Source organism: Chelmon rostratus, chromosome 2 (assembly GCF_017976325.1).
Source record: "Chelmon rostratus isolate fCheRos1 chromosome 2, fCheRos1.pri, whole genome shotgun sequence".
NCBI classification, from domain to species: Eukaryota; Metazoa; Chordata; class Actinopteri; order Chaetodontiformes; family Chaetodontidae; genus Chelmon; species Chelmon rostratus.
This window is the reverse complement of record NC_055659.1, coordinates 14386995-14410600: the sequence shown is the minus strand read 5'-3', so window position 1 is coordinate 14410600 and position 23606 is coordinate 14386995. Positions and strand designations below refer to the sequence as shown.

General features: G+C 41.6%; 2 protein-coding genes across 3 annotated transcripts in view; one reads left to right on the top strand and one right to left on the bottom strand.

Moving 5' to 3' along the window:
* Positions 1–672, bottom strand: part of uba7 (ubiquitin-like modifier activating enzyme 7) — a 35524-nt gene extending 34852 nt beyond the window's left edge. Inside the window, exons 1-2 of the mRNA XM_041946131.1 lie at positions 497–672; positions 243–411 (exon numbers count right to left, since the gene is read on the bottom strand). Of these exons, the coding sequence (XP_041802065.1) occupies positions 243–411; positions 497–534 (207 nt within the window). The 5' untranslated portion in view covers positions 535–672. The remainder of the gene's footprint in view (positions 1–242; positions 412–496) is intronic.
* A 3396-nt stretch (positions 673–4068) lies between these two features.
* On the top strand, positions 4069–16647 carry LOC121621324 (macrophage-stimulating protein receptor-like). 2 transcript variants are annotated; one of them, XM_041957760.1, is made up of 21 exons: positions 4069–4205; positions 4999–6288; positions 7756–7932; positions 8148–8267; positions 8815–8985; positions 9110–9276; positions 10290–10422; positions 10540–10676; positions 10784–10963; positions 11080–11179; positions 11300–11530; positions 11648–11794; positions 11890–12052; positions 12138–12212; positions 12625–12834; positions 12930–13010; positions 13095–13276; positions 13404–13513; positions 14551–14716; positions 14804–14940; positions 15175–16647. In XM_041957760.1, exons 2-21 carry the CDS (start codon positions 5083–5085, stop codon positions 15404–15406), a joined length of 4125 nt encoding a protein of 1374 aa, XP_041813694.1. In that variant the 5' UTR covers positions 4069–4205; positions 4999–5082; the 3' UTR covers positions 15407–16647. The 2 variants fall into 2 exon arrangements, with proteins under 2 accessions (XP_041813694.1, XP_041813686.1); XM_041957752.1 differs by having other exon boundaries at positions 12138–12227.
* The last annotated feature ends 6959 nt before the right edge of the window (positions 16648–23606 follow it).

Genomic DNA, 23606 nt, shown 5'->3' with positions numbered 1-23606 from the left:
GCCATAATAGCATCTAAAATCTGACGACATATAGACAAGCGAGTTGTTGTTGACAATAAATAAATACATAATAATACACTTTAACAGGATAATTACACTTGACAAGTTCTGCATGTTGCTGTTGCTCTAACAGGAAGTTGTACTTTAGAGCCTTGTCTGTGAGTTCAAATCTGACACGTCCATCTGCTAAAATGTCTATTAGCGTATATTATTCGAGCAGATGAACACCACAGGTGCACTACCTGAGAGGAGAGGTCGGCCCACGTTGTCCGGCCTTCATCCTGGATCGTGACGGACTTCACACCGGACAAAATCACATTCTTGGCTATCTCCACTCCAAGACCCCGCATGCCTGCAATGAGGACGCTGGCTGTGCCCATCCGATACATGGCGTCATGACCCAGAACATACCTGTGCAGTTGAAAGAGCAGCTGAACGTGTGGGCCGGCAGCGCGTGCAGTTAAACGGACCCCTCATGAGTATGTGGACTACTTACAGCTGCCTGGAGTAGAATCTCTCATCGATTTCCGACATGATGCACTTGCAGATGTTGATTTCCAACAAGAGATGATCGGTTTAAAGGGAGGAATCAGCAGGACAAAGACCCTCCAACAGTGACCGAGCAGGTCAAACCGGCAACAGAAAGCGAATCTGGACTGCTGAACGCTGAGATGACAGTTTTGAATAAAGTATTTCACTTTCGTTTTACTGGATTTACTGGTGTCAAGGCGCACTTTCAGACTACGGCCACTAGAGGGTCACACAGGACTGTTAATCCACTTTTTAACCACACACTGCTGCTGTCCAACTACATCAGTATAATAAACAGGATGTGGGTTGTAAGGTAAAACTGAAAGAACTGACAGTCAGACTTAAACTTGTGATTACTGTTGAAACTCTGCTGGTGTAAATGGAAATAAATGTGATTTTCTGGTGTTTAAAAACCGTTTTGCAGATATTTATGAGAACTGGTCTTGTATGATAACTTAAAGTTCACTTCCAATCAAAAGTGTATTCAATGAACTGCTCTATTTTACTACTCTTTTACTTTTTCACAGTCAGTTGCCAAAGGGGCAACTGACTTAATCACATATTGATCTATATATGAAGAAACTGTGAACTGATGATCTTTTAAGTGTGAGCTAATCACATAAAGTCATTATTTGTTAATTCTGAGCAACAGAAATTCATCACACAAATATAGTCCAATATAAAACTTACACATGCTGTATATATACACTCTCATGCTACAATGAGGAAGAGCTTTGCAATGAGGGAGAAGCATTAGATGGGATTTTAGGCATGTCTTCAACTAGTCAGCTGAACTTTTTTGTGTGCAAAACCCACATTAAATTATTATTCATCACAGAGTATTTTTTTTACATGTCTTAAAACATGTCTGGAGGGGATCTTTGCCATGGTGACAATAACAGTGATCCACCCTTCTCCCTCTCTTGCTTAATGTGTTTGTCATTCATTTCAACAAGCTCAGTGTGGTGAAAAAAAAAATCCCTTCCCAAAGAAAGTAGTGCATGCTGAGGAGTGACACGAAATGATTCATCATTACATATCAAGTAGAGGCAGCAAGAAGGCAAACCACTAAACTCATTGTGGTGTGTGAATGAGGAACAAACAACTTCAAGACAACAATTTCTAGAGAGGAACCTGGAATCAGAGTCAATATGATGAGTGGAATTAGCCTGTATTCTATCCTAAAGCACTCAGCACTTAGCTTTTTCAACACAAGCTGTTACTAAGGTCAAATTGTCACTGTCCAGCTATTTCGTGTTTATCTTTCTTTTTAGATTATACTCTGAGGATCAGTACTCCCTCATCGTTCTCTCTAGATTGGAAAACATGTCAGTAGGCGTTAGATACCACAAAAAGATGTGTGCGAATGCTCTGTTGTGATCAGCTGCTGATTTAGCCAAAATTCCCAAAAATCATGACCTACATAACAGGTTTAGTGTCCAAGTTGTATTCCCGGAAAGAGAGACACAGCGCTTACATTTACGACACTACATAAGAACTGTGAATGCATCATCACATCCATTCATTCATTGCTAATAACCACTGAATACTGAATATTTTCAAACTTAGTTCATTAAGTATTTGTCTTTCTTTTTTATTTCTTTTTATTAAAAGGATAGAACTGCCATATAGCCAAGCCTATAATCAATAAAGAAATAATATTTGAAACCACAAAGCTCTTTCACTTGTGGGAAATAACCCAATTTATGGCCGTTTATTTTAAACCCTCGTCTGGGAATTTGAGCTCAGACATTAATATATCTCTGGAGATTATCCTTCTTGATAACGACACAAAATGCTCCTTGTATGGGCCAAGTCTAAATCCAAGCTGCATGCCTCAGTGTGCTGCATATACATTCTGCAATTTCCCAGCTTGGGATAAATAAAGTATATCTATCTATCTATCTATCTATCTATCTATCTATCTATCTATCTATCTATCTATCTATCTATCTATCTATGTGGCCCCTGTCCTTAGTGAGTGACACAGGGACAGACGCAAGCTCAAGGACTGGATGTGATGTCCTTCACACTGTTGTTTTTGATCGTCTGTTCGATAAGCGAGTCCACAGCGAGCTCAGATCCAGACAGCTTTCTCTGTGTCACACCACTCTTTTCGCCTCAGTGCTGCTGCAGTTTGCTTGTCAAACTCCTCTCTGCAACACAAAGGCTAATGATGCAGGGTCTTTGTGGTTAGAGGTTTGAAAGCAGTGAAAGTGTGAAGAATGACACTCTGAAGTGCTTTTTCCTGCAGAGGGATAAAGCAACACAGGCTCTTCAAACAGTCTGTGATTACTGAACTTTGGATTCAGTGGTAGATGTTTAACTTCTGGATGTTTCATGTCAGCAACATTTCTGTTTGGAAATGAGCGATGATGGGTTGCCTCGTTTTATACATTATGGCTCAATTGCTAATGAGTGTCTGCAACATTTTCATATCTAAAGTGGCATTGCTTGCGTTACACGAGGTGGTCTGAACCCAGAGCGAACACATTCCTCTCATAGCTTCCTGGCTGGGACTGCCTGTGTCTGAGGACTGGCTTCATTCCTCATCTGAAAGTAATGCATTTTTGGCCAAAATCCCACCGGCGCAGATAGAGCAGCCTGCACTGAAAGGTGAGGAGGTTTTTCCATTGAATTTGACACAGTGACGCCCGAGTGGAAAAGAGCTGCAGTTGGAGATATGATAGATCTCCTGGGGAAGGAAGCGAAGAGGATATTTTTGAAGTGGTCGGATTTCGCAACTATACTTCGTACTTCCTCATTGCGGGCGCGGCTTAACAGGACAGCACCCACTTGAAGAATACCACAGTCAAGCAAGTCAGAATGACGACAGCATTTTCGGTCCTCGGCTTTCAAAATAAAGCTGAAATCTCTGACTGCGCAACATGTTGCAACGTTTGCTGAGTGGCCTTTATGCAAGTAGGTGAAACTGCTGCCAGGGCATGGGGTCAGTTTGACTTAACAGGCCTTTTATTTAAAACCACACAGTTCTGCTCAAATTCAAGGGTTTTACAACAGACTTGAACTTATTGTAAGATTTCTGTCTTTATTTGTTGCAGTACAAATATTGCAGTGTTATAAATGATTATGCAGGCCGTTAATTTTATAACTCTCATTACTTCTGCACATATTTAATTGCACAATGCTCATGGTTTTCATGATATATATACAATTATGTGATTGTGACAATTCCATAATAATGATAATATAATTTCCAAAGCTTTTCAAACTCATTTCCATCCTCTCTTATTTTATTATATTTCTTACTTATCTTGGCTAGTTTTTATCATATCTCACCATTATTGCTATTAAACGAAATGAAATACAATAAAATCAACCACACAGGTGTCATATTTGATGATTCATCCAATTCTTGCTGAAAGCGTTAATCATCACGCACTCCCCCCGTGAGGCCTTTTTCCTGGCGCGCTTTTATTTTGAAGGCGAGGGTGACTTCCTGTTTTCGTCTGTAGACTGCAGCAGCTGTCTCATACACTTCTTGTCAGTATCAGCTGCGTGCCAGTGGGAGTCCGCAGCTGTCAGGTGAGTGCGCTGCTGCAGGTCAGTGAGTGGAGCTTCACTAACGCAGGAAATTTACCTCGCGAAGGATTCACGTTTTCAGCCTGTTGGACAAATCACAGAGGCAGCCCCCGCCCCTCTCTCCAAGCCAGGTAAGATGATTTCCACGTATATATATATTTGTGGAGGACATCTGTAGCAGCCATTGGTCCATGTTAATGAATGACTGAACTCACTTTTAATTATCAGCTCATCAGCTTTGCTGTGCCTTCCTGCACAGCTATCAGATATCATTTCATCAGTTATCGTCAATACAAATGATCCTAACTACACTCATCTTCACTTTAATGGTCTCTCTCGCCGGAGCAGTGTATGTTCTTCTTTGTTTTGAAACTTTTAAATAGTTGTCCATCACCTGGTGGTGTTTTAAAATGGGGAATGCAGGATACTTAATGAATTATTTGCATAATGAGAAGCCAGTAAGTGTGTTTCTTCCTGAAAAGGCTTAGTTATTCTACTGTTTATTCCATGTATGGCTCTGGAGGCCTGAACATTTCCATGGTTGCTCCACATGTTGCAGCAAGTCATGTCTTGCCCACAGTTGATTTTATCTTCACTCTACAAACTTGTTATGTTTCCCACTGCCTTTATCAGCTTTGTAAGTTTCACAGTTATATGCCACATCCGTGCGTGTCAAGTCTCATCGTAGATGCCTCGCTTTAAAAAACAGCAGCCGCTTAATCACGGGGTTCGGAGAGAAAAAAGCAGCTGCTACTTTTTCCCCTTTCCTCAGTTCCTCATGCTGTATTTCTCAGTTTAGACAAGCTCAAATGTTTACAGTATCCACCTCCACTTCAAAAGCAGTGAATCTCTGTTGAATGTGGGTCTACAATGTTACTGCTTGCTGTTAAATCTCAGCTTCCCTTCTCTGCTTTTCCCTCACAGAGCTCCTGCTGGCTCTCCAGAATGTTCCCTTTGAGGCGAGTATCTTATAGGTAGCAAACAATCACGGTGGACTGTGACGTGGAGATGGTCACGTGGGCCGTCTTGCTGACAGTATGCATATGGATACAGACACAGACTGCCTCAGGACAACAAACATGTCCTTCTACTCCACGCGAGCTGGTGGATTTCACTGTAAAATACTCCCTCCCCCACTTCCAAACAGACAAACCCATACAGAACATAGCTGTGAACTTGGATTCGCACCAGCCACAGATGTATGTCGCATGCCAGAATGTAATAACAGCAGTCGACTACACGATGGGAAAAATATGGGAGGTGAAAACTGGACCTGTTGGCAGTCCTGACTGTGAAACCTGTCAGGTTTGTGACATAGAACCAGATCCTGGGGATCCAGTTGATACAGACAATGAGGTTCTGCTTTTGGATCCTGCTGGATTTCTTATGCCCTACTTGTACATTTGTGGGAGTAGTCAGCATGGGATCTGTTACTTCATTGATGTTAGCTCAGCACAGCCGGAGCCTCAGTGTTTATACAAAAAGGAGCAGAACTCTCCAACCTTCTGTCCAGACTGTCTGGCCAGCCCGCTTGGCACCAAAGTCACCATTGTTGAACAGGCAGCCACATCGCTCTTCTTTGTGGCGGCTTCTGTCAATGACAAAGTAGCACAGAGGTATCCAAGGAGGTCAATATCAGTGATGAGGCCGCTTTCAACCGAAGATGGCTTTCATATGGTCATGAATGGGCTGACGGTGCTCCCCGGCCTAAGGGACTCGTACAAGATTGATTACATCTACAGCTTCTCCACCAAGGACTACGTCTACTTCCTGTCCCTGCAGAGAGAAAATCCATCAAAGAGCAATTCAGCTTTTCAGACTCGTCTGGGACGACTGCCGATTTTAATCCCAGAGGTGTGGATGTACAGAGAGGTGGTCCTGGAGTGCCGGTACGACCCAAAGCGCAGGAGGAGAAGGAGAGAGGCTTTCAGGGACATTGTGTACAACGGGCTGCAGGCGGCGCACTTTGGGCAAGTGGGGAAGGACCTGGCAGACGAGCTGAGGGTGGCCGAGACAGAGGACCTTCTGTTCGGGGTGTTCGCCGAGGTGAACGAGCACGGTGAGCCTCAGAAAAACTCGGCCCTCTGTGCCTTCCCTTTGACTAAAGTGAACCATGCAATTGATGAAGGTGTGGAGGCCTGCTGCAAGTCAGGTCCAGAGCAGCTGTCCAGAGGTCTACGTCACTTCCAGCCGCTCGAGAGCTGCCCACATGAAGTGAGTAATTCTTTTTTTATATATATATATCCTGTCCTGTCATCAGAGAAGAGGAATGGTACAAAGGTCCCCAGACGGGAAGTGACCTATCCAGACAAACATTGTGTAATTAAGTCACCTAGGATCGGAACGACGTAGTTTATCATTAAGCTTACAGTTTTATGTTGTCTTGAGCAATAAGCATATTGTGAGAGACACTGCAGTTAGCACATAAAGTAAATCTTGACTGCTGGAATATTATATGCCTGTGGCAACTCTGATGAAGGTGTGTGAGAGAGCGGGGCCAGATGAGAGAACTGGGAGGGGCGGATGAGTCAGTAGTGTGACCTGGGCATTGCCACACCGTTTCTCAGCTAAGTTTCAGTCTTTCCCGGTGAAAGGGTGGCAACTTAAGCGCAGATATGTATTTCAAGATAAAAGGCTTAATGATTAGACCCCTTAACTGATAAGCTACCAGAGGAGAAAAGGTGTTGGAAAGTTAAGGTGGCTTGGAAGGTTAAATCCTGAAATAACAGGCAGAGCTCACTGTCAGAACGCCGCCATCGAAGAGAGCATTTGGCCGTTTTTCCCAACAAAATAATAAAGGTGTGGCCTGTTTCCTTTTATGGGGTTCAAACTGTGTCCTTTGAGCTCTCACAGCCATCACCTACAGGGATGTGTGCCAACAAACACAAGTTATAAATCCTGCTGATAAAAAGGAGGAATTTGAAGGGGAGGGACAGTGTTGGACCGTGCCTGGCTTCTACGTATGTTATCTGAGCAGGAAATAGGTAGAATGCTGAAGAGCTGAGGGGTCGGAAGGAAAGAGTAGAAATGATGGTTGCAACAGTTAGTGTCAAGCACCGCCTGAGTTCAAGTTCAGTGTTTCTAGAACTGGGTGTGTGCAATCAAACAACTTGGATACCGTGTGTGTTCAGGCCTGAAATGCTGGGATACAAAGTGACTGAAAAGATCAAATGACGGTGAATATGGGGCAGTGGGAAGCAAACAGGGGCATGCTGGGGCACGTCAGCTTCACAGTGGAATGTTTACTATTAGTTTAACATATCCTTTCTTTTTGTTGTTGTTTTTTTAATTATTACTTTGTCTGCTTTACTACTCTTAACCAAAGTAAATGATGCTCTGCTAACTGTCCACACAAATGTCATCTGCTGTTGTATGTGTGCAAAAGTACGGAAAGTCCAGTTTCTGTATTTGAGGAACAGTCACCAAGTCAACATATGGAGCTGCTGTTTTTATGACCTTGTTCCTCTCACAGCTTGTTACTCTGACTTGAGGCAAGGCTGGAGCACTTCCTGCCTAAATGAATGAATTAGAATTGCCCCTCTCTCTACCCCTCTTCCTCTCTTACGCACAAGAATATACGAGCGCGTGCGTGTGTGTTTAGAGGGAGTCTGATGCTGACAGAGGCGGATACTATAGATCATCTCCCATGCCTGACTTGCTCTGGATGTGTTTCTTGTGCAGAGCTCTGAAGGTAATGACACATGCAGACACAAAGCCACTCTGGTGTCAAAGCCGTACTACAGACTGGACCTCTTCAACAGGCAGATGAGAGATGTCCTTTTCACCGCTCTCCTGGTCACCACTATTGGGAATCACACTCTGGGCCACTTTGGTACCTCAGATGGACGGATACTGCAGGTAGAAACATGCCTGACGGTAAAATAGCCATCATGTGGTGTGCTTGTGCTCTATGAGGTTTGCATTATACAGTACCGGATATAGAAGTATTGCCTTTTTTTGTTCAATACTCATAATAAACATTATTTCAAATGTCTAAACTTAACATGTGTATATTTTCAGAAGAAAGACTCCCTAAAATGAAAAACCTTACCACTCTGTTTTGTCTGCTTTAGGTGATTCTCTCTCTATACAGGCCTATCGTTTTTGCCAACTATTTTTTGGAAGGAGCCCGAGTGTCCAGGACAGCAGCGGTGTACTCAGAAGATTCACTTCTCTTTGTAGTTGGAAATAAGGTACATTTTATAACATTGCAGGCACTGCTTTGCTTTTAAGTGGAAAAAGATTGATGGAGTGGATTGATTTGTAGCCTTTAACAGTGGAAACAGACCAATGTTTCGGCACCACTGTGTCTGCACTAGAGTCAAATTGGACAAAGAAATAAGGCAAACACATGTGTGGTCAACCTTGAATAGGTGGGCCATTGTCACCGGATAAATGTTGGATAATAGATGCAAGGGTGGAAGTTGCCACACCCCATGCACTGTAATCATTTCAGTAACAAAGGACACAGATACATCTTAGAATTACAGAGATAAAGTACAAAAAGTACCAGAAACGTGATGAATTGAGTTATGAAAGGCTCAACTGTATGGCTGTGTCACCTCCTGTAGGAGAGGGTGAGATCTCTTCTAGTACCCAGAACTTAAATGACACTGCAGAGCCGTGGTTAGCCATAGCATAGCAGCAGCATAATCCATGTTTTCCTGCTTATCTTTTGACTCTTTGGCCTCTGCTGCCTCTGACTTACCGCACCCACGTCTTCCTCCCCACCTGGTCCAGATGTTCAAGGTGCCCTCTGCAGGACCGGGGTGTGCACATTTTATGACATGCTCCATGTGTCTGATGGCTCCACGCTTCATGAACTGTGGCTGGTGTTCAGGAATCTGCTCCAGGCAGCATGAGTGTGACTCGGAGTGGAACAAAAACTCTTGTGCACCCGTCATCACAGAGGTAGGTCTGCTGCTAGGTGTAACTGATTAGCCACTGCATGAAGTTTTAATGCCATGAGTAATCAAATGGTTTTACCGAGACGCTGATTGCTGCTCTCAATGAAACCCCCTTTTTTTGTCTGCAGTTCTTCCCAAAGATGGAACCAGCTGGCGGCGAGACAGAAGTGACACTGTGCGGCTGGGAGTTTCAGTCTCCTCTGCGGCCTGCCATCATCAGCGGCAAAACCCACATTGTCACGGTGGGCTCCGGGACCTTGTGTACGGTCCTGCCTGAAAAGAGCAGTAGTGAAGTGTGAGTAGCACATGTCCACACAGTCCTTTCATTCACATACTGCTCATTTTCTCAGCATTCGTATGCTGGAAGTGATGGACACTGTCAACTAAACATGAGTGACGTTAATTAGTTTGAATTCTAAGAAATGGATCCATAACTAGATAGATAGATAGACTACTACTGCTACTTTATTAATCTCTACTCCTCCAACGTGGATCTACTTTGTGTCCCAATGGTCTTGATGAGGATTTTGATATCTAGATTCATTAGATTTGAAATGTTGGATTCATTAAAATGTTTTTGATAGTGTTTTTGATGTTTTGTGATAGTGCTTGGCTAGTCTTTATATAAAGTACATTTTTTTACTCCCTACTCTATTAGATTTTGTCTAATTAAATTTCATCAGTTTCTATAAAACAAGTGCTTATTAAATGTGGTCCATTAATAGACCACAATAAATGTATAGTCTTATCATATTACACTGTAATTCTCTTTTTCAGGAATATATTTTTTACACAATTTTTTATTGTAATTTTTCTATATACTTTATTGTGTCTGTATTAATGTATTTTGTGCAACGAGTACTATCATAAATTGTACATATAATTGCATCAGCATGATGTAACCAGTGAAGTTTCTATATACAGTACATCCCTTACTCAGGGTCATGCTGGTCATTTGTCTGATGACCCGGCACAGTTACAACATTGACTTCCTCAGTCTAATAAAAATGATTTGGGAGCTGAAGTCCAGTGTGCAGACACTCATGAAAAAAATACTGGTTAACAAAATGTGGTTTTTAATTAATATACAGTATTTTCAGACTTTGTATTGTATCATAGAAGTATTCAAAAACAAAACTTTCAAATCTGAGAGGAGAAATCACTGGATCTGCATTATTTTGCTTTCTCTTGTTTACGGTGGAACACTGTAAATGTTATTGTCATGTCGCCACATCTGCACATCTGACAAGCTCCTGCATCACTTAAGTGTCATCATCATCTATACTATTCCTTGTGTCTCCAATACAGGCTGGTATGTAAGATCCAGGAAAAAACCAAACCGAGCCAGAACCTTACCATCACTCTGGAAGTGCATGAGGGGGAAGTGGAGGGCCGCTACTCAATTGAAGGCACAGCTCAGACGCCTGGCTTCTCTTTCGTGGTGAGCCCCTTTGTGCAATTGAAACAGTTTTAGAATGAGTTCTGTTTCAGTTTAGTTGCGTGGATGATAACGTAACACTAAGTTAAGAGTTAAAATATTTCACCTCTGTCTAACCAGGAGCCGAGCATAACAGAAATCAGACCTGACTACGGGCCCGTGTTTGGTGGAACAACTGTTACACTGACAGGAAGATATCTTAATTCTGGGATACAGAGAAATGTCAGCTTTGCTGACAAAAAGTGCAGCATTCAAAGGTGAACAACACAGAAGACTGCTTCTTTTGCTATCACACGACTATAGTCTACAACACATTGATGTCACTGTGTTCAGATTAAATAATTAAGATCTCTGTTCCTTTAAGTACTACTGAAGGAAGTGAGACTTTGTCTTCAATCGTCTGCCGCACAGCGACCGCAGCAGGTGTCGGGAAGGTGCCTGTGAAAGTCTTCATTGACAACTTTCAAGTGACGACCTCTAAGATGTTCTCCTACAAGAACAACCCAGTTATAAGTTCTGTAGAACCGTACTGCGGTTTCCAAAGGTAGGCCCTGCCCCCAGTCTGCTCTGGTCTTATTAATAAAGTCATTCTCTTACAAGTACCTCATCATAAAACAAGTCAGTGTTATTATTCACGTGATCATTTATACCGTCATACAGCGGCTCCAAGTTGGTGATAGAAGGTCAGAATCTTGACTCTGCCCACACAACTGTGGTTCAGTACATTTCCAAAAATCCCAACCTGCAATCTCTTCAACAAGTGAGTTAACTCTTTGATTTAGTCCGTGTGGAAGATGCTTTTTACTGTTCAGTCAGATGTTGCTTTCCTTTTGTGCCAAACTGAGACAGAAGCTGTGACTTCAACTCCATTTCACTTAAGGTCTGCAACGGAGCAACAAATGCCACATATATGGAGTGCTCGGCCCCTGCTTTTCCTGAGGAAATGCCAGAAGAAAAGTCAGACAACGGAGAGATATTTATTCACATGGACGGAAAAAGTAACCTCTGGAAGAGACGGTTTGACTACTATCCCGACGTCAAAGTCATCCCTTTTGAAAACGAAGACAAATTGTTGCTTCTGAAACCAGGAGAGACGGAAGTTTCGCTGCATGTATGTTTACACACACTCACACACTCCGCATCCAATTTATATAACTAATTTGTTGAGTTAAAATCTCAGTAATCATTAAAATGCATATGAACTTGTTTTTTTCCACATATGTAACAGCATAGAAAGCTGAACACAGTGAGCACATGTATGAAGATCATAATGACCATCGGGGGTGTGAACTGCAACGCCCAGGTTCTGTTAAATGAGCTGACCTGCAGGATTCCTAAAGGTCTGGTTATTCCCAGCGAAGGGTTGCCCGTCAGGGTGAGAGACTGTGCTTTTAAATCATCAAGCTTCACATTAATCACTTCAAATTGACTGTGTTTAACAAGAGTAAATCATTTGTTCCTCTACTGTAGGTGTTTGTGAATGGGGAAGTTTATAATGTGGGCACAGTAGTGAACGATGACAGCAACAACAACACTGTGATCGCGGGCATTGTGCTGGGCATCATTGCCGCGCTGGTGGTAGGCGCTGGCCTTGCGTTGATCGTGATGATCCATCTGAGGAAGAAAAAGCGAGGTGAGGAGATTCTCCATGTATTCTGCTGGCTGTGTGTTTTAGTTTGTTGTTCGGTGACTCTCATTTAGCCGTTGTGTCCTTTCAGCCAACATCGAGAATCGCTTATCAACAATGCTTTCACGGAACCGCATAGGCAGCGGGCCAGACATGTCTCCGACAGGTGATTACAGACGAGGTGGGACATCCGGATTCAATCATTCGTTCATTTGTGAATCCATATTAACTGTCAATCACTTCTTCAACCTGTTCACTCCCTTCCCTTTTCTTCACCCTGTACACACTAACCCTATGAAGTACAAAAGTACAACCCTTTAAATATACTGTATATATTCAATAAATCTTTGAAGTATTGTACAGGAACTGCTAAATAAATAGAGAAATGCAAAACATCATGGCATATACTTGGTTAATTTATAATCTATGTGGTAAACGTCATGAGTAAAGTAAACCTGACCAATAAAAGGTCAAATATTGATAGATTGTAGTTCATTCATAGACATTATAATAACTATAATAACTCTTTTTAAGTACAGCAGATTTATTGTGTGTGTGCTTTCCCTTGTGCGTTACAGTCGATCTGTCCAGTCAAACATCAGGTTCAGGGGGAATGGCCTTCCAAGGTTTGCTGTACGCTGCCAGCTACGATCATCTGTCCATTCCTTTAATGCCACGGGACAACATCTCAATGGTCAGTCTAAGTTCTGATCTTCTTGAAGAGGTCAAAAATGTCCTGATCCCTGCTGAGATGCTCCGGATCGAGGATAGCCAGATTATTGGCAAAGGTAGGCCTCTTGGCTTTTATAATGTTTATTATGTTCTTTCTTCCACATATTATGTGCAGGAATATTCATAATAACCACATTTGCTTCTTTTGCAGGCCACTTTGGGACGGTTTATCATGGATACCTGATAGACAGCAACAAGCAAGAGACCCACTGTGCTGTGAAATCACTGAACAGTATGTGACTTGTTGTTTTCTCAGCGGTATGCGAGCTCGTGGCTGTTGGATTGGTCTGTATAACAGCATGGATTGTGTTAACAGGGATCACAGATTTAGGGGAGGTGGACCAGTTCCTCAGAGAGGGCATCATCATGAAAGGCTTCCACCACCCGAACATACTGTCTCTGCTGGGCATCATGCTGCCTAAAGAAGGGCTCCCTCTGGTGGTTCTGCCGTATATGAAGCATGGGGATGTGCGTCATTTCATCCGCTCTGAGAACAGGGTAAATTACACAATGAAACTATCTGGACGGACAGGCTCGTGAATATTCGCTCTGTTTACCTGGGTTCTACTGCTTCGACAATCTTTGGATGGGTCAGTTCGGTTTAACACGTCTTTGTCCTCCACAGAACCCAACAGTGAAAGACCTGATTGGCTTTGGGCTTCAGGTTGCCAAGGGGATGGAGTATTTATCCCAGAAAAAGTTTGTCCACAGGGACCTGGCTGCACGTAACTGCATGTAAGTGTGAATCATCCACTGATTACTGGCCCATGACATGTCAGCGGAGAAGCTTATTCACACCTCACAAGGCCATTTCACTGTCAATTGTTTTAAGGTTAACGCAAGTTTAGCTTATGTATAAAGGCTAAGTTATTCAATATCTTTGTTGCTTTAACTTAAGAAATAAATACTACAGTGTTGGTTGATATTGTTCTACAGTCAACTATAGGACTTATAGCCCAGAAAAATAAGTTTCACAAAGTCAGTAAAACCCCCAAAGCACAATAAAAATGCCTTATTACTTTTGCATTAAGTATTTTTCTTTCTTTTTATTATTATCAATTTAAATGCATGAAAAAAAAACTTTCTCTGATGATCAAACCAAATAAAAAGTTCAATTTTAGCTATTTTTAAAAATATATATTAAAGCGAGATAGATTACATGGTCCATCTGAGGGCCAGGGAGGATAAATATTTGAGGCTTTGGTATTTTCTGTAACATTCCTGTATTTTGTGATCCTTTCATTTGCCCATAAAGAGTCAGGAATAGTTTGACATGTGGGGAAATTGATGCCAGTCTCATTTCCTGACTTTTTATGCCTCTGCGCCAGCAACAGCTTTGGCCGGAGGCTGCATGTTTTCAGGTTGTCAGGTGTTCATACGTCTGTACATCCATCCCATTCTCGTGAACACGATATCTCAGGAGCGCCTTCAGGGAATTTCTTCAAATTTGGCACAAACATTCACTTGGACTCAAGGATGAACTGCTTAAATTTTGGTGGTTTAAGATCAAAGGTCAAGGTCACTGTGAGCTCAGTTGATGACTCAACTGTTTGGCGGAGGCAATAATTCTTGTTTTCACTAATTCTGCATCCTGCCTGGGCAGGGCAAATCCCTCATACGACCACTGCTGCCTAACAACACTGCTTTTCCAAATTAGTGTAAATTAAAAGTTCACCTTGCTCCTTTTGAGCACACCTTGAGTCTAGAGATGTGCTACCTGAACAGGAACAAGCTGGGAGAGGATGGACTCTTAAAATGCCTTCTCTTTTCAGGCTGGATGAAACCTTTACAGTAAAGGTGGCTGACTTCGGCATGGCGAGGGACATCTATGACAAGGAGTACTACAGCATTCAAGATCACAAACGGGTGAAGCTGCCGGTAAAGTGGATGGCCATCGAGAGCCTGCAAACGCAAAAGTTCACGACCAAGTCTGATGTGGTGAGTGCACTTCATCCAGCCCCGTGAAAAATGCATGTTACAACTACCATGTTTGTTTCTAAAATATATTGCTTCGCTGTTTCCTAGTGGTCATATGGCATCTTAATGTGGGAGCTGCTGACCAGAGGTGCCAGTCCATATCCAGATGTGGACCCCTACGACATCACACACTACTTGCTGAAGGGACGTCGGCTTCCCCAGCCACAGTTTTGCCCTGATAGGCTGTAAGAATCACATGCACCCTATGAATATCACACGCCACAGTGGCAACATAACATTACACAAGACTCAGCAGCTTATCGTTTGAGTTTCTGCACTCAGTTCTCTGTGAATATGTACAAGTTTTATATATAATCTTTAATCTCACAATGACCATCATTCACAAGTTCACTTACCTGCTTACATGTTTACCCACCTGCTTACTCATTCTCTCATTTCGGCATTTATTCATTCCACAGCTATTCCATCATGCTGACATGTTGGGACCCGGAGCCTGAGTGCAGACCTTCCTTCAATAGCCTGGTTATAGAAACTCAGCACATCCTGTCCTGTTTGGAAGGAGAGCACTACATCAGTCTGAAGGTTAACTATGTCAACTTAGACCAGCCGAGGCCTTACCCATCCCTGACCGGATCTGCAGATGAGGCAGAGGCCTCAGACTTGGACACGGACAGTCATGCTGCCAGCTGAGGCTGCAAAGCCCTGAGACTCTCTGATAGGGACGCAGCAATCCGGAGTAAAGTTGGACAGCGTACAAGAAAAGAGGCAACTTAACCTGGATCCATTTATGTGTCACATAAAAAGATGATCAAATCTACGAATCTGAGCACATGGAAGGTTTGGCTACGCATTTAAAAGACACTGTAGGTACTATAAACTGTTATTGGAGCTGAGGCAAAAACATGCCAGAAGTTCCCCATCCTTGTTACCGCATTTCATTTGTAGAAAAATAGAGACAGCATGTTGATGGAAGCTAATGTGTGTGTGTTTATTTTTGTTTTGTTTTGTTTTTCTTCAAACATCTGAAGCACAAGTGTGAATTAGACAACATGAATGTAAAATGTGCTTTTGTTCTCAGATTCGTTGAATAGGATGTGGGATTACATGAGATGATGTGCTGTTATGTAAATATATGTCTCTAAACCGGTGTATTAGACTGTTAGACAGGAGTCTATAAGTGCTGACATGTGCTCAGGGGTCAAAGTTTTTATGTTTTTTGTCACGCTTCTTGCTCTATGGGGATATTATTAAAGATGATATTCCCTTCACGTGTCCTATAGAATGTAGACTTAATCCGAGCAGCCGTGTACATGTGAAATCATCGTACTGGATGCCAAATCACTCGGTCTGCTCACATTTAGTGCCTCTGTCAAAAGCTCTGCACCCACTGAATAATACAGTGAGCTGTCGATGCTGCTCAGATATCAGCTGAGGCTCAGAAACAGACCTAGTGCCTGCCATCGTCACTAGAGGGCGACCAAGGCCTCCTTCTAAAGCGCACTTCAGTTTGCTGCTGCAGTGACGCTCTGCACTACAGCAGACAGCACAGCACAACGGTGTTACACAAACAGCACAACTATATTCATCCAAACGTCAGAACAAACTCACTCTTTCAAATCGATCGACGCAGCACAGCATTCTGTACAAACTGGGGTGGTTTCCTTGTTTCCTGCACGTAATTAAAATCATCTCCACAGCAAAATAGACATTTTAAGGGATTTTATAATTTATGCACTGATTTTTCAACTTTTAGACTGACAATACAGTACAGTTTAACTTGACCAACAAGCTTCCTACCAGTGGTAATAGGTTTAGTTCTGATGCATTTGATTTGTGTTGTGGCTGCATTTTCTCTCCTCCCATCCAGGATTGAACTGACGTTATCATTTCTCTGCTCTGGGCTGCACAGTAAAGAGTGTTTTTGTACAACTGGTTGATTGTGCATAGTTGTCTCTACAGCGTGTCAACAAATTAAATGTCTCCTTACGCTTGTTTTTCCCATAACCTTGCCCTGAAAAGAGAAAACCCTGATGGCAAAACAAGAGCTAAAGGTTGGGTTTTTTTCGGGTAAAAATGAGGCTCACTGCAGCAAGAGAAGGTACAGAAGTTTTCATGAAAGTGGATCATCAAAGCCGATGACACAGGTCTGAGGCAGTGCAGCTCCTGTTCGCTGCCAGGTGGATGAGAGAAAAAAAAAAAATCACACACTGTTAGAGGTCGGAATTATGTCAGCTCAACCAGAGTGAAAACTGCATGCTTCTGCCTAATCTGTGTATCTAGCATTTGTAATACTCTCTATGAATAATTTATGGTTCTAAAAAAAGACATTTTCATCCCTTGCCTTCAGATACTGAAAAGGTGGCAGTCTTAATGACAAGCTTTGGTTGTGTTCAGGTGGAGGTTCAGGATTGGAAAACGAGGCAATGTTTGCAGCTGAAGACTGATAAATGATGGATGTTTTTCACTGTGAACAACCATCCCATTTGAGATTTGCTATTATTTAAATCACGCAGAAGCAAGCACAGGATGTAATGTGTTTGAAAGGTTAGTGGTCAGTTGCAGTGTCTGTCTTTTCAATGTCATCAGGGCAAATTAAAAAAAAAAGTTCTGGCAATTAAAAAGTGAATTCCTAGACTGCATAGGATAAAAATTAGGTGAGGAGCGGGAAAGAAGGGGTTAGACAGAAAATAAAGATTATGAACTGCACATGAACCAAAAAAAGACACATTTCATACCTGTACCTCAGCCTTGTAGGGCACCCAAGTGAAGCAGATCAGACATTTTCTCTGTCAAGTGCTGTAATGGCTCCCAGATACCACGAAATAACCTGAAGTCTTGAAAGTGAGTCTGACTAGATTTCTGTGCAGATTTGTCCTCTAACTCTCCAGAATGTCAGCTTGCAGAGTGGTCTTTTAATTAACTTGCCAGTGCAGCTTCTGGGATTGTATGAAGCCGTTGGCATTTGAAATAAAATTTGGCATGAGACAAGGACACTGGCATTGAAATCAAAACTTGAAATGGAAAAAGAAAGATTGGCATCATCTTGGGGAAAGAAAAATGTCATATTGAAAAATTGCACCGTGGCATCAAACCATTTTTTTTTTTTTTTTGACCATGAATCTGTTTTTTGATGATTTTAATGTGTGTTTTTTTGAGTGGGAGTTTTTTTTTATGCGCCAATGTTTCCTTTTTCTGTTCAGATTGTTGATTTCAACGCTGAGAACAAATGTTGGCAGCTACCAGCTTTGACCCCTTGAACAGACATACTGTGATACTGTAAATGTGAAGTAGGTCGTTAAGGGAGAAAGTAAGCAGCCAAAGCTGGTCGACTGCAGGTGAAACATTGTTGACATTGTAAATTCCACTTGCTGCTTGCTGAAACAAAGAGAACTGACAACCAAAATATTCAATTAACATGTCAGTTTTATCACTTGTGTTAGTCCAGACCTAACAGCATAAAGGAGTAGTCCACGGTTAATTTTATTAATCTAAAAGTCATAAAGTTGGGGAACTTGAGGAACAAATGAAAAAAGAACTGTCAAAATTGAAGCAGCAGAGGCTGAGACATCCGGACTTACAGTCCCCTCAAGCTCTAAAAACACTGGATACTACACTTCCAATGATGCAACCCAAAAGCATCTTTCATTAGGCTAGATCCTGACCATGTATGTCCACCTCCACGCCCACAGCCTGAGACAGACATTAAACATTTTTAGACCCTTGTACCACATTTATGACGTGTGGTAGTGATGGGAGGGATTCTCAGGTTTTCTGCACATGCTGCAGTGTTCATGTCATCGCACAGCTCATGTTTGTGTAAGGCTTGAAAATACTTTACAGTATAGTTGCACTTTACCCAATATATATGCATGATATTACCTTGAATGACAGACCATGCTTGCCTTTCCATGCACTTTATGTTTTGGATGTTGACATGAACGCTGTATAAAGGCTGGTAAATACAGTAACTCCAATATAACATGAATGTAGCATAAGTCCAAGTCGAAATGTATGATATAGACCTGTCTTTTGTGCATGTGTCTCAAATATTCTGAATGCACTGTATGAATGTCCAAAGATCACTCCACAACCCGAATAATATCAGCAAATCCCACATGTCAAAATCAGAACAGCATTGTCATATTCTGAATGATAGTGGAAAATTAGTGTGCACGTAAATGTTGTCAATGAAAAGCCTGGTTACATTGACCCAAACCCACACGCAGAGAAACACACACTACCCCATCCAAAGCCAGTAGCACAGTGAGGAGGAATAACTGCTCTGAACAAGCTGAGAGCAGCTCCCTAAAGTGTCTGGTCCAAGATTCCTTTTGTTGTCTTCAACTGTATATATTTATAAATATTTTACACTTTTATTTCACACTGCCCTGGTTTTGAAGCTGGGTTCAGGCGAAATCTGCGAAACTGCAAATTTCATACAGCAGCTGTTGTGTGATCCATGACAAACCGGACAAGGGAGAAGAAACTGTGGCTGCTTCCTGTCAACGGAAACAGGACAACACAAGAAAAGCAAGATCAAGATGGCCAATTAGCACACTTAGCGTAGTCGCCAAGATTCAAATGAAATCTTCAGTCATCGCTGTAGGGACATTAGAAAAGCGGAGAGGTGTTCAGAATCAGCCTTTGTGCATGCATGTCCGTTTTATCCAGCCAGGAACTGAAGCAACAAATAAGGAGCCAACTTCGTAAATGGACCACTGCTCTGAAAGTGCCAAATATGACTATTGCCAGTTTGGACGAGCCAATGACGAGCTGAGCGAGCTTTAGCTTTCTGGATGTGCATATTGAGCCTAATGAAAGATGAAAATGTACGTGACCAAATTAATTCAACAGTTGGTTTAGGTGTTGTCTCTCTCTTCCTGTTCTGTTGACTGATCAGAGACACTGCTGAGAGTTCACTGGTCTACAGAGACACAGTAACAAAATATCAAACATGCTTGAAAACAATCTGGATGGACAAAGCTCCGCCAATGTGCCCACTGACACCATTCATCAGGGATTCATCTGTATGCATCGACAGGAATGATCCGGTCATTTAGTGAGCTTTTTGGCCTTTGCAGTCGTGCCCGGCATCAGATGTTCTGCACTGCAGCACTTATAAAGAATAAGGGGAAAAAAGTTGCGTGATTCACTGTTGTCGAGCCTTTCCTTGCAGGTGTTTTGAACTGGGCTGTGTACATATTCAGCATGTGAAGTTTTTCAACACTGCTCAAGGTCTTTGAGTTTTTCAAGATCTTGGCGAGAAAAAGTCTGCAGAGGAAGACAGAGAAAGAAGATATGAGAGTGCATATTTGATTTGTCATAAACAATTGCACAGGCGTTTGGCTCTCTGGCCTCTCCATTTAAACTTTTGTAACACTTAACAGCACAATTCTAAATTCACCTGTGTTTTTGCACATTTCTCAATAATAAGTTCTAATATAAATGCATATAAATCATCTTCAAACTGACTACAAGTACAAGTAATTGTTAACATTAAGTTTGTTGCTTGCATCTTTAGCGAAAATCAAACCTATAGCATGATGTGTCATTTTGTATCCTCATAAAATCATCCTTTTAATCACCATTGTTTTTGAGTAATGGACTGAATCTTTTCCTTCTTGAAAGCCGAACATCCTACATGCGCAAAATATCTTGCAAGCAGTTTGTAGCCTTTCGCACACTTTTGTCCTCTGAATTGAATCTGCTATCCTTGAGCTTGTGTACCATCAGTAGATACCTGAATAGCGAGGCAATCTTCCTCCCTCTCCCTTGCTCTTCTCCATTGTTGCATTGCATTCAGAGGGAGGATGAAGAGCTGGGAGGTCACAGATGGAGAGAAGTGTTATGTTTGTTCCCATATCTGCTCTCTGAGTGAATGTCTCCACAGATGGGATTATATTGAAAGGCAAACACAAATTTGCAGAGCAATGAAAGCGCTTTAGAGGCACAAGGCCATGCCAGGCACATAGCTAACTGTACTTGTTAAGAGTTTTTCATCATCCTCCATCTGTATGCCAGGATATTTTGCAGCTCTACAATGCACACTCTGTTGCTGCAAAGATTCGTGTTATACACATTGCATACCGAATGTGTTCTGCACACTGAATGCATTATTAGATGACCAATATCTTCTTAAACTGATCATAGGCTGACCGTCTCATGTATGTCATCATTGCTGTTTTGCACTGACTTATAGTTACTTGTGCATTATTCATGAAACAGAATTCTTCAACTCCAATACTTAATAATAATACTTAATAATAATACTTAATTTTCCACACCATGATGTGGTACCATTAAACTGCACATTTGACCACTGTTGACCACCACAACACACAAAAGTGTGTTCACATAGAATACGCTCAGAAAATGTGTGTTTTTCCCCTTACTGATGCATAAACCTACTAAAATTGTAAACTGTTTATGCCTCAGTACTCCAGATATGTTTACATCCCTTGCATTGCAATAGATTTTTATGTATGGAGCAGAGTTCATCATAGTTATTGTAAATGATTCAGTTACCATCAATGTATATATGCACTCAGTCAAAAACTAAAACTCAAGTTTGGTTAAACAGACAAGAGCAAAACAAGCCCAACTGACTCTTATTATTTTCTTATTTGAGGGCCATATAAAGGATGTCTTTAGTACTAATGTAAAATTTATTTTAAATCAACCAATGTGCTAGAAAGTGTAATAAAGTGCGATCTTGGCTGCTCTTCTGGTAGAGAAAACATAATTCCAACATGCTAAAAAAAAAAGTTGTGCTTCATGTGCCTCTAATAGTGTATGATGCCCTGTGTGTTTTTATTACAGAGGTGTAGAAGTTATACTTTAAATCTGAATCACATAACACAACTAATAAAACAGTTTTAATCGTAACCAGGTTTTGGAACTGCCTCACCATAAATGCATCACCATTTATTTTCAAGGGCAACATTAATGGCAAATGACTTCATCTTGATTCTAGTTTTTGGCATGAACCTTAATTTGCCAGTATTTTTTTGGATTACATGGTCAGTCTGCAGTGTAACTGTACTGCTGAATGATTTTCATCACATGATCCCCCGTGTGTTGGCATACGGGGCTGCTAGCTTTCCTCATTCATTCAGTTTCGTTGTTTATTGATGCTGCTTCAGCCCATGGTATTTTTGGGTGACATGATAAAATCCAGGTGAGTCATGGCACACAGACGGCTTGCTCCTGCTATCAAGAGGGCCAGGCAGACTACCCTTAAACAACCAGATGCAGCTTATTACCTGAAGGTTGGAGGAGGGCAGCACTGGCATGCATTCAGTCGCTGTATTTGTCCAAATACTAGGCTGCCATTTGATAAATCAGCTACCATAAATAAGTAAACTCCCGTAATCCTGTATCTTCCCTGTTTTGTTTACTGGCTTAACTCTCTCCTTGCGTCCAGCATTGCAAGTTATTTTTATATTCAGATTTATCAGTGGTCTTCTTGGTTTAGCCATACAGGACAGTGCATATATAAGCAACAACATTAAAAAGCTAGTCAGTGCTTCTTTTTTCTTTCTTCTGTTTTTTATTTTTTTATTTAAATGACAGGTGGAAGGGAACTCTGAATATCAGTGAAAATAGTGCATCATCTGCATACACTGACAAAGAATATCTACATCTACAATGCATATATTGATTGGTCATATCAAAATTCTACTGGGAATAAAGTGAGCAAGTGGTTCCACTCAAAAGTTGAAAAGTGGGCAGTCTCTGCTGGAACATCTGAATATCCCATTACAGCGCAAGACTCTTTACATACTAAGACTAAATGTCCCTGCATATATACAGTATAATTATGTGACATTTGCTCGCCTACTGCTTACACTACAATATGGACTGTGTCTACGTCCGCAGCAATGCATTTTTTTTTCTTTAATCTGGTGTGAAGCTGCCCAATAATTAATTATTTACACACACACACACCTTTAAATAGGGTGGGTAGAGGTTGGATATGCTGACTGGGCAAGATTTCTTCAGTCAAGGGCTGTAACACCCCTCCTATCGGCAAGTTGTAGTCTCTGTATTTTCTTGTAAAAAAAATCCTGCAGTGGACATTAAAATCCTGTTGCAGTGAAACCTTACAAACAACTGTTATCCATGCATGGAGAGGAAGGAATTTTTTTTTACTTCAATCGCATTAGGTGCTGGACTCTCAGTTATCTAAGGTGTGACTAAATTAAGTCACAATTAATTAACTTTAAACAAACACACCTGAAAGTTCACAAACCATCTTGTCTTTCTTGCATGGAAGTGCCACAGGAACAATTTAATGTTTTGCATAATAAGGACAGGAAAGTAAGTTTAGTGCATAGAATAAACAAATGGACTTGGACTAAGGCCATTTAGAGCAACAGTTGAGGCAAATATGTCAACATCCAGACCGCCGACTGGTTCTGACAGAATGAAATAAGCACATTACAGGTAACAATGAATGATAATAATCTGATCCACTCAAAGGTAAGAGATCTCAAATACACAGAGAGGTTAATCAGGTGAGACTGGACTTCACTGAGCAGCCCACACGTTCACAGCAAGTGCTCAAGCAATCCCCCCTTCATCAGCGTCCTCCTCAGGAACAATTTGCTCTGACAATGGCTTTGGCTCCTTCAAATTGTAAAAATCACACTTCAACATTTGCTGAGACCGTGTCAAGTTTTTTCCTTTCACGCTGGGCCCCAGCTTTGGAAGCAGCTCAACAGTATATGATGGATTTCAGTGTCAGAACTGTAATAGAATTAAAACATTCATCCATTTCCTGTCTGTGTCATATCATGTTGCTTCAGGGACACTAAACACAAATGTTCATACTTAGTTTGAGGCATCAATGATTTTACAGTGCTCAGTCAACAACAACAAACAACCACTG

Bases quoted from the DNA above. Each gene is read 5' to 3' on its own strand.
- LOC121621324 (XM_041957752.1), top strand. From the start codon at position 5,083: ATGGTCACGTGGGCCGTCTTGCTGACAGTATGCATATGGATACAGACA. The intron at 7,933-8,147 runs GTAGAAACATGC...TGTCTGCTTTAG, and splicing joins CAGATGGACGGATACTGCAG to GTGATTCTCTCTCTATACAG. The intron at 11,795-11,889 runs GTGAGAGACTGT...CCTCTACTGTAG, and splicing joins GCGAAGGGTTGCCCGTCAGG to GTGTTTGTGAATGGGGAAGT.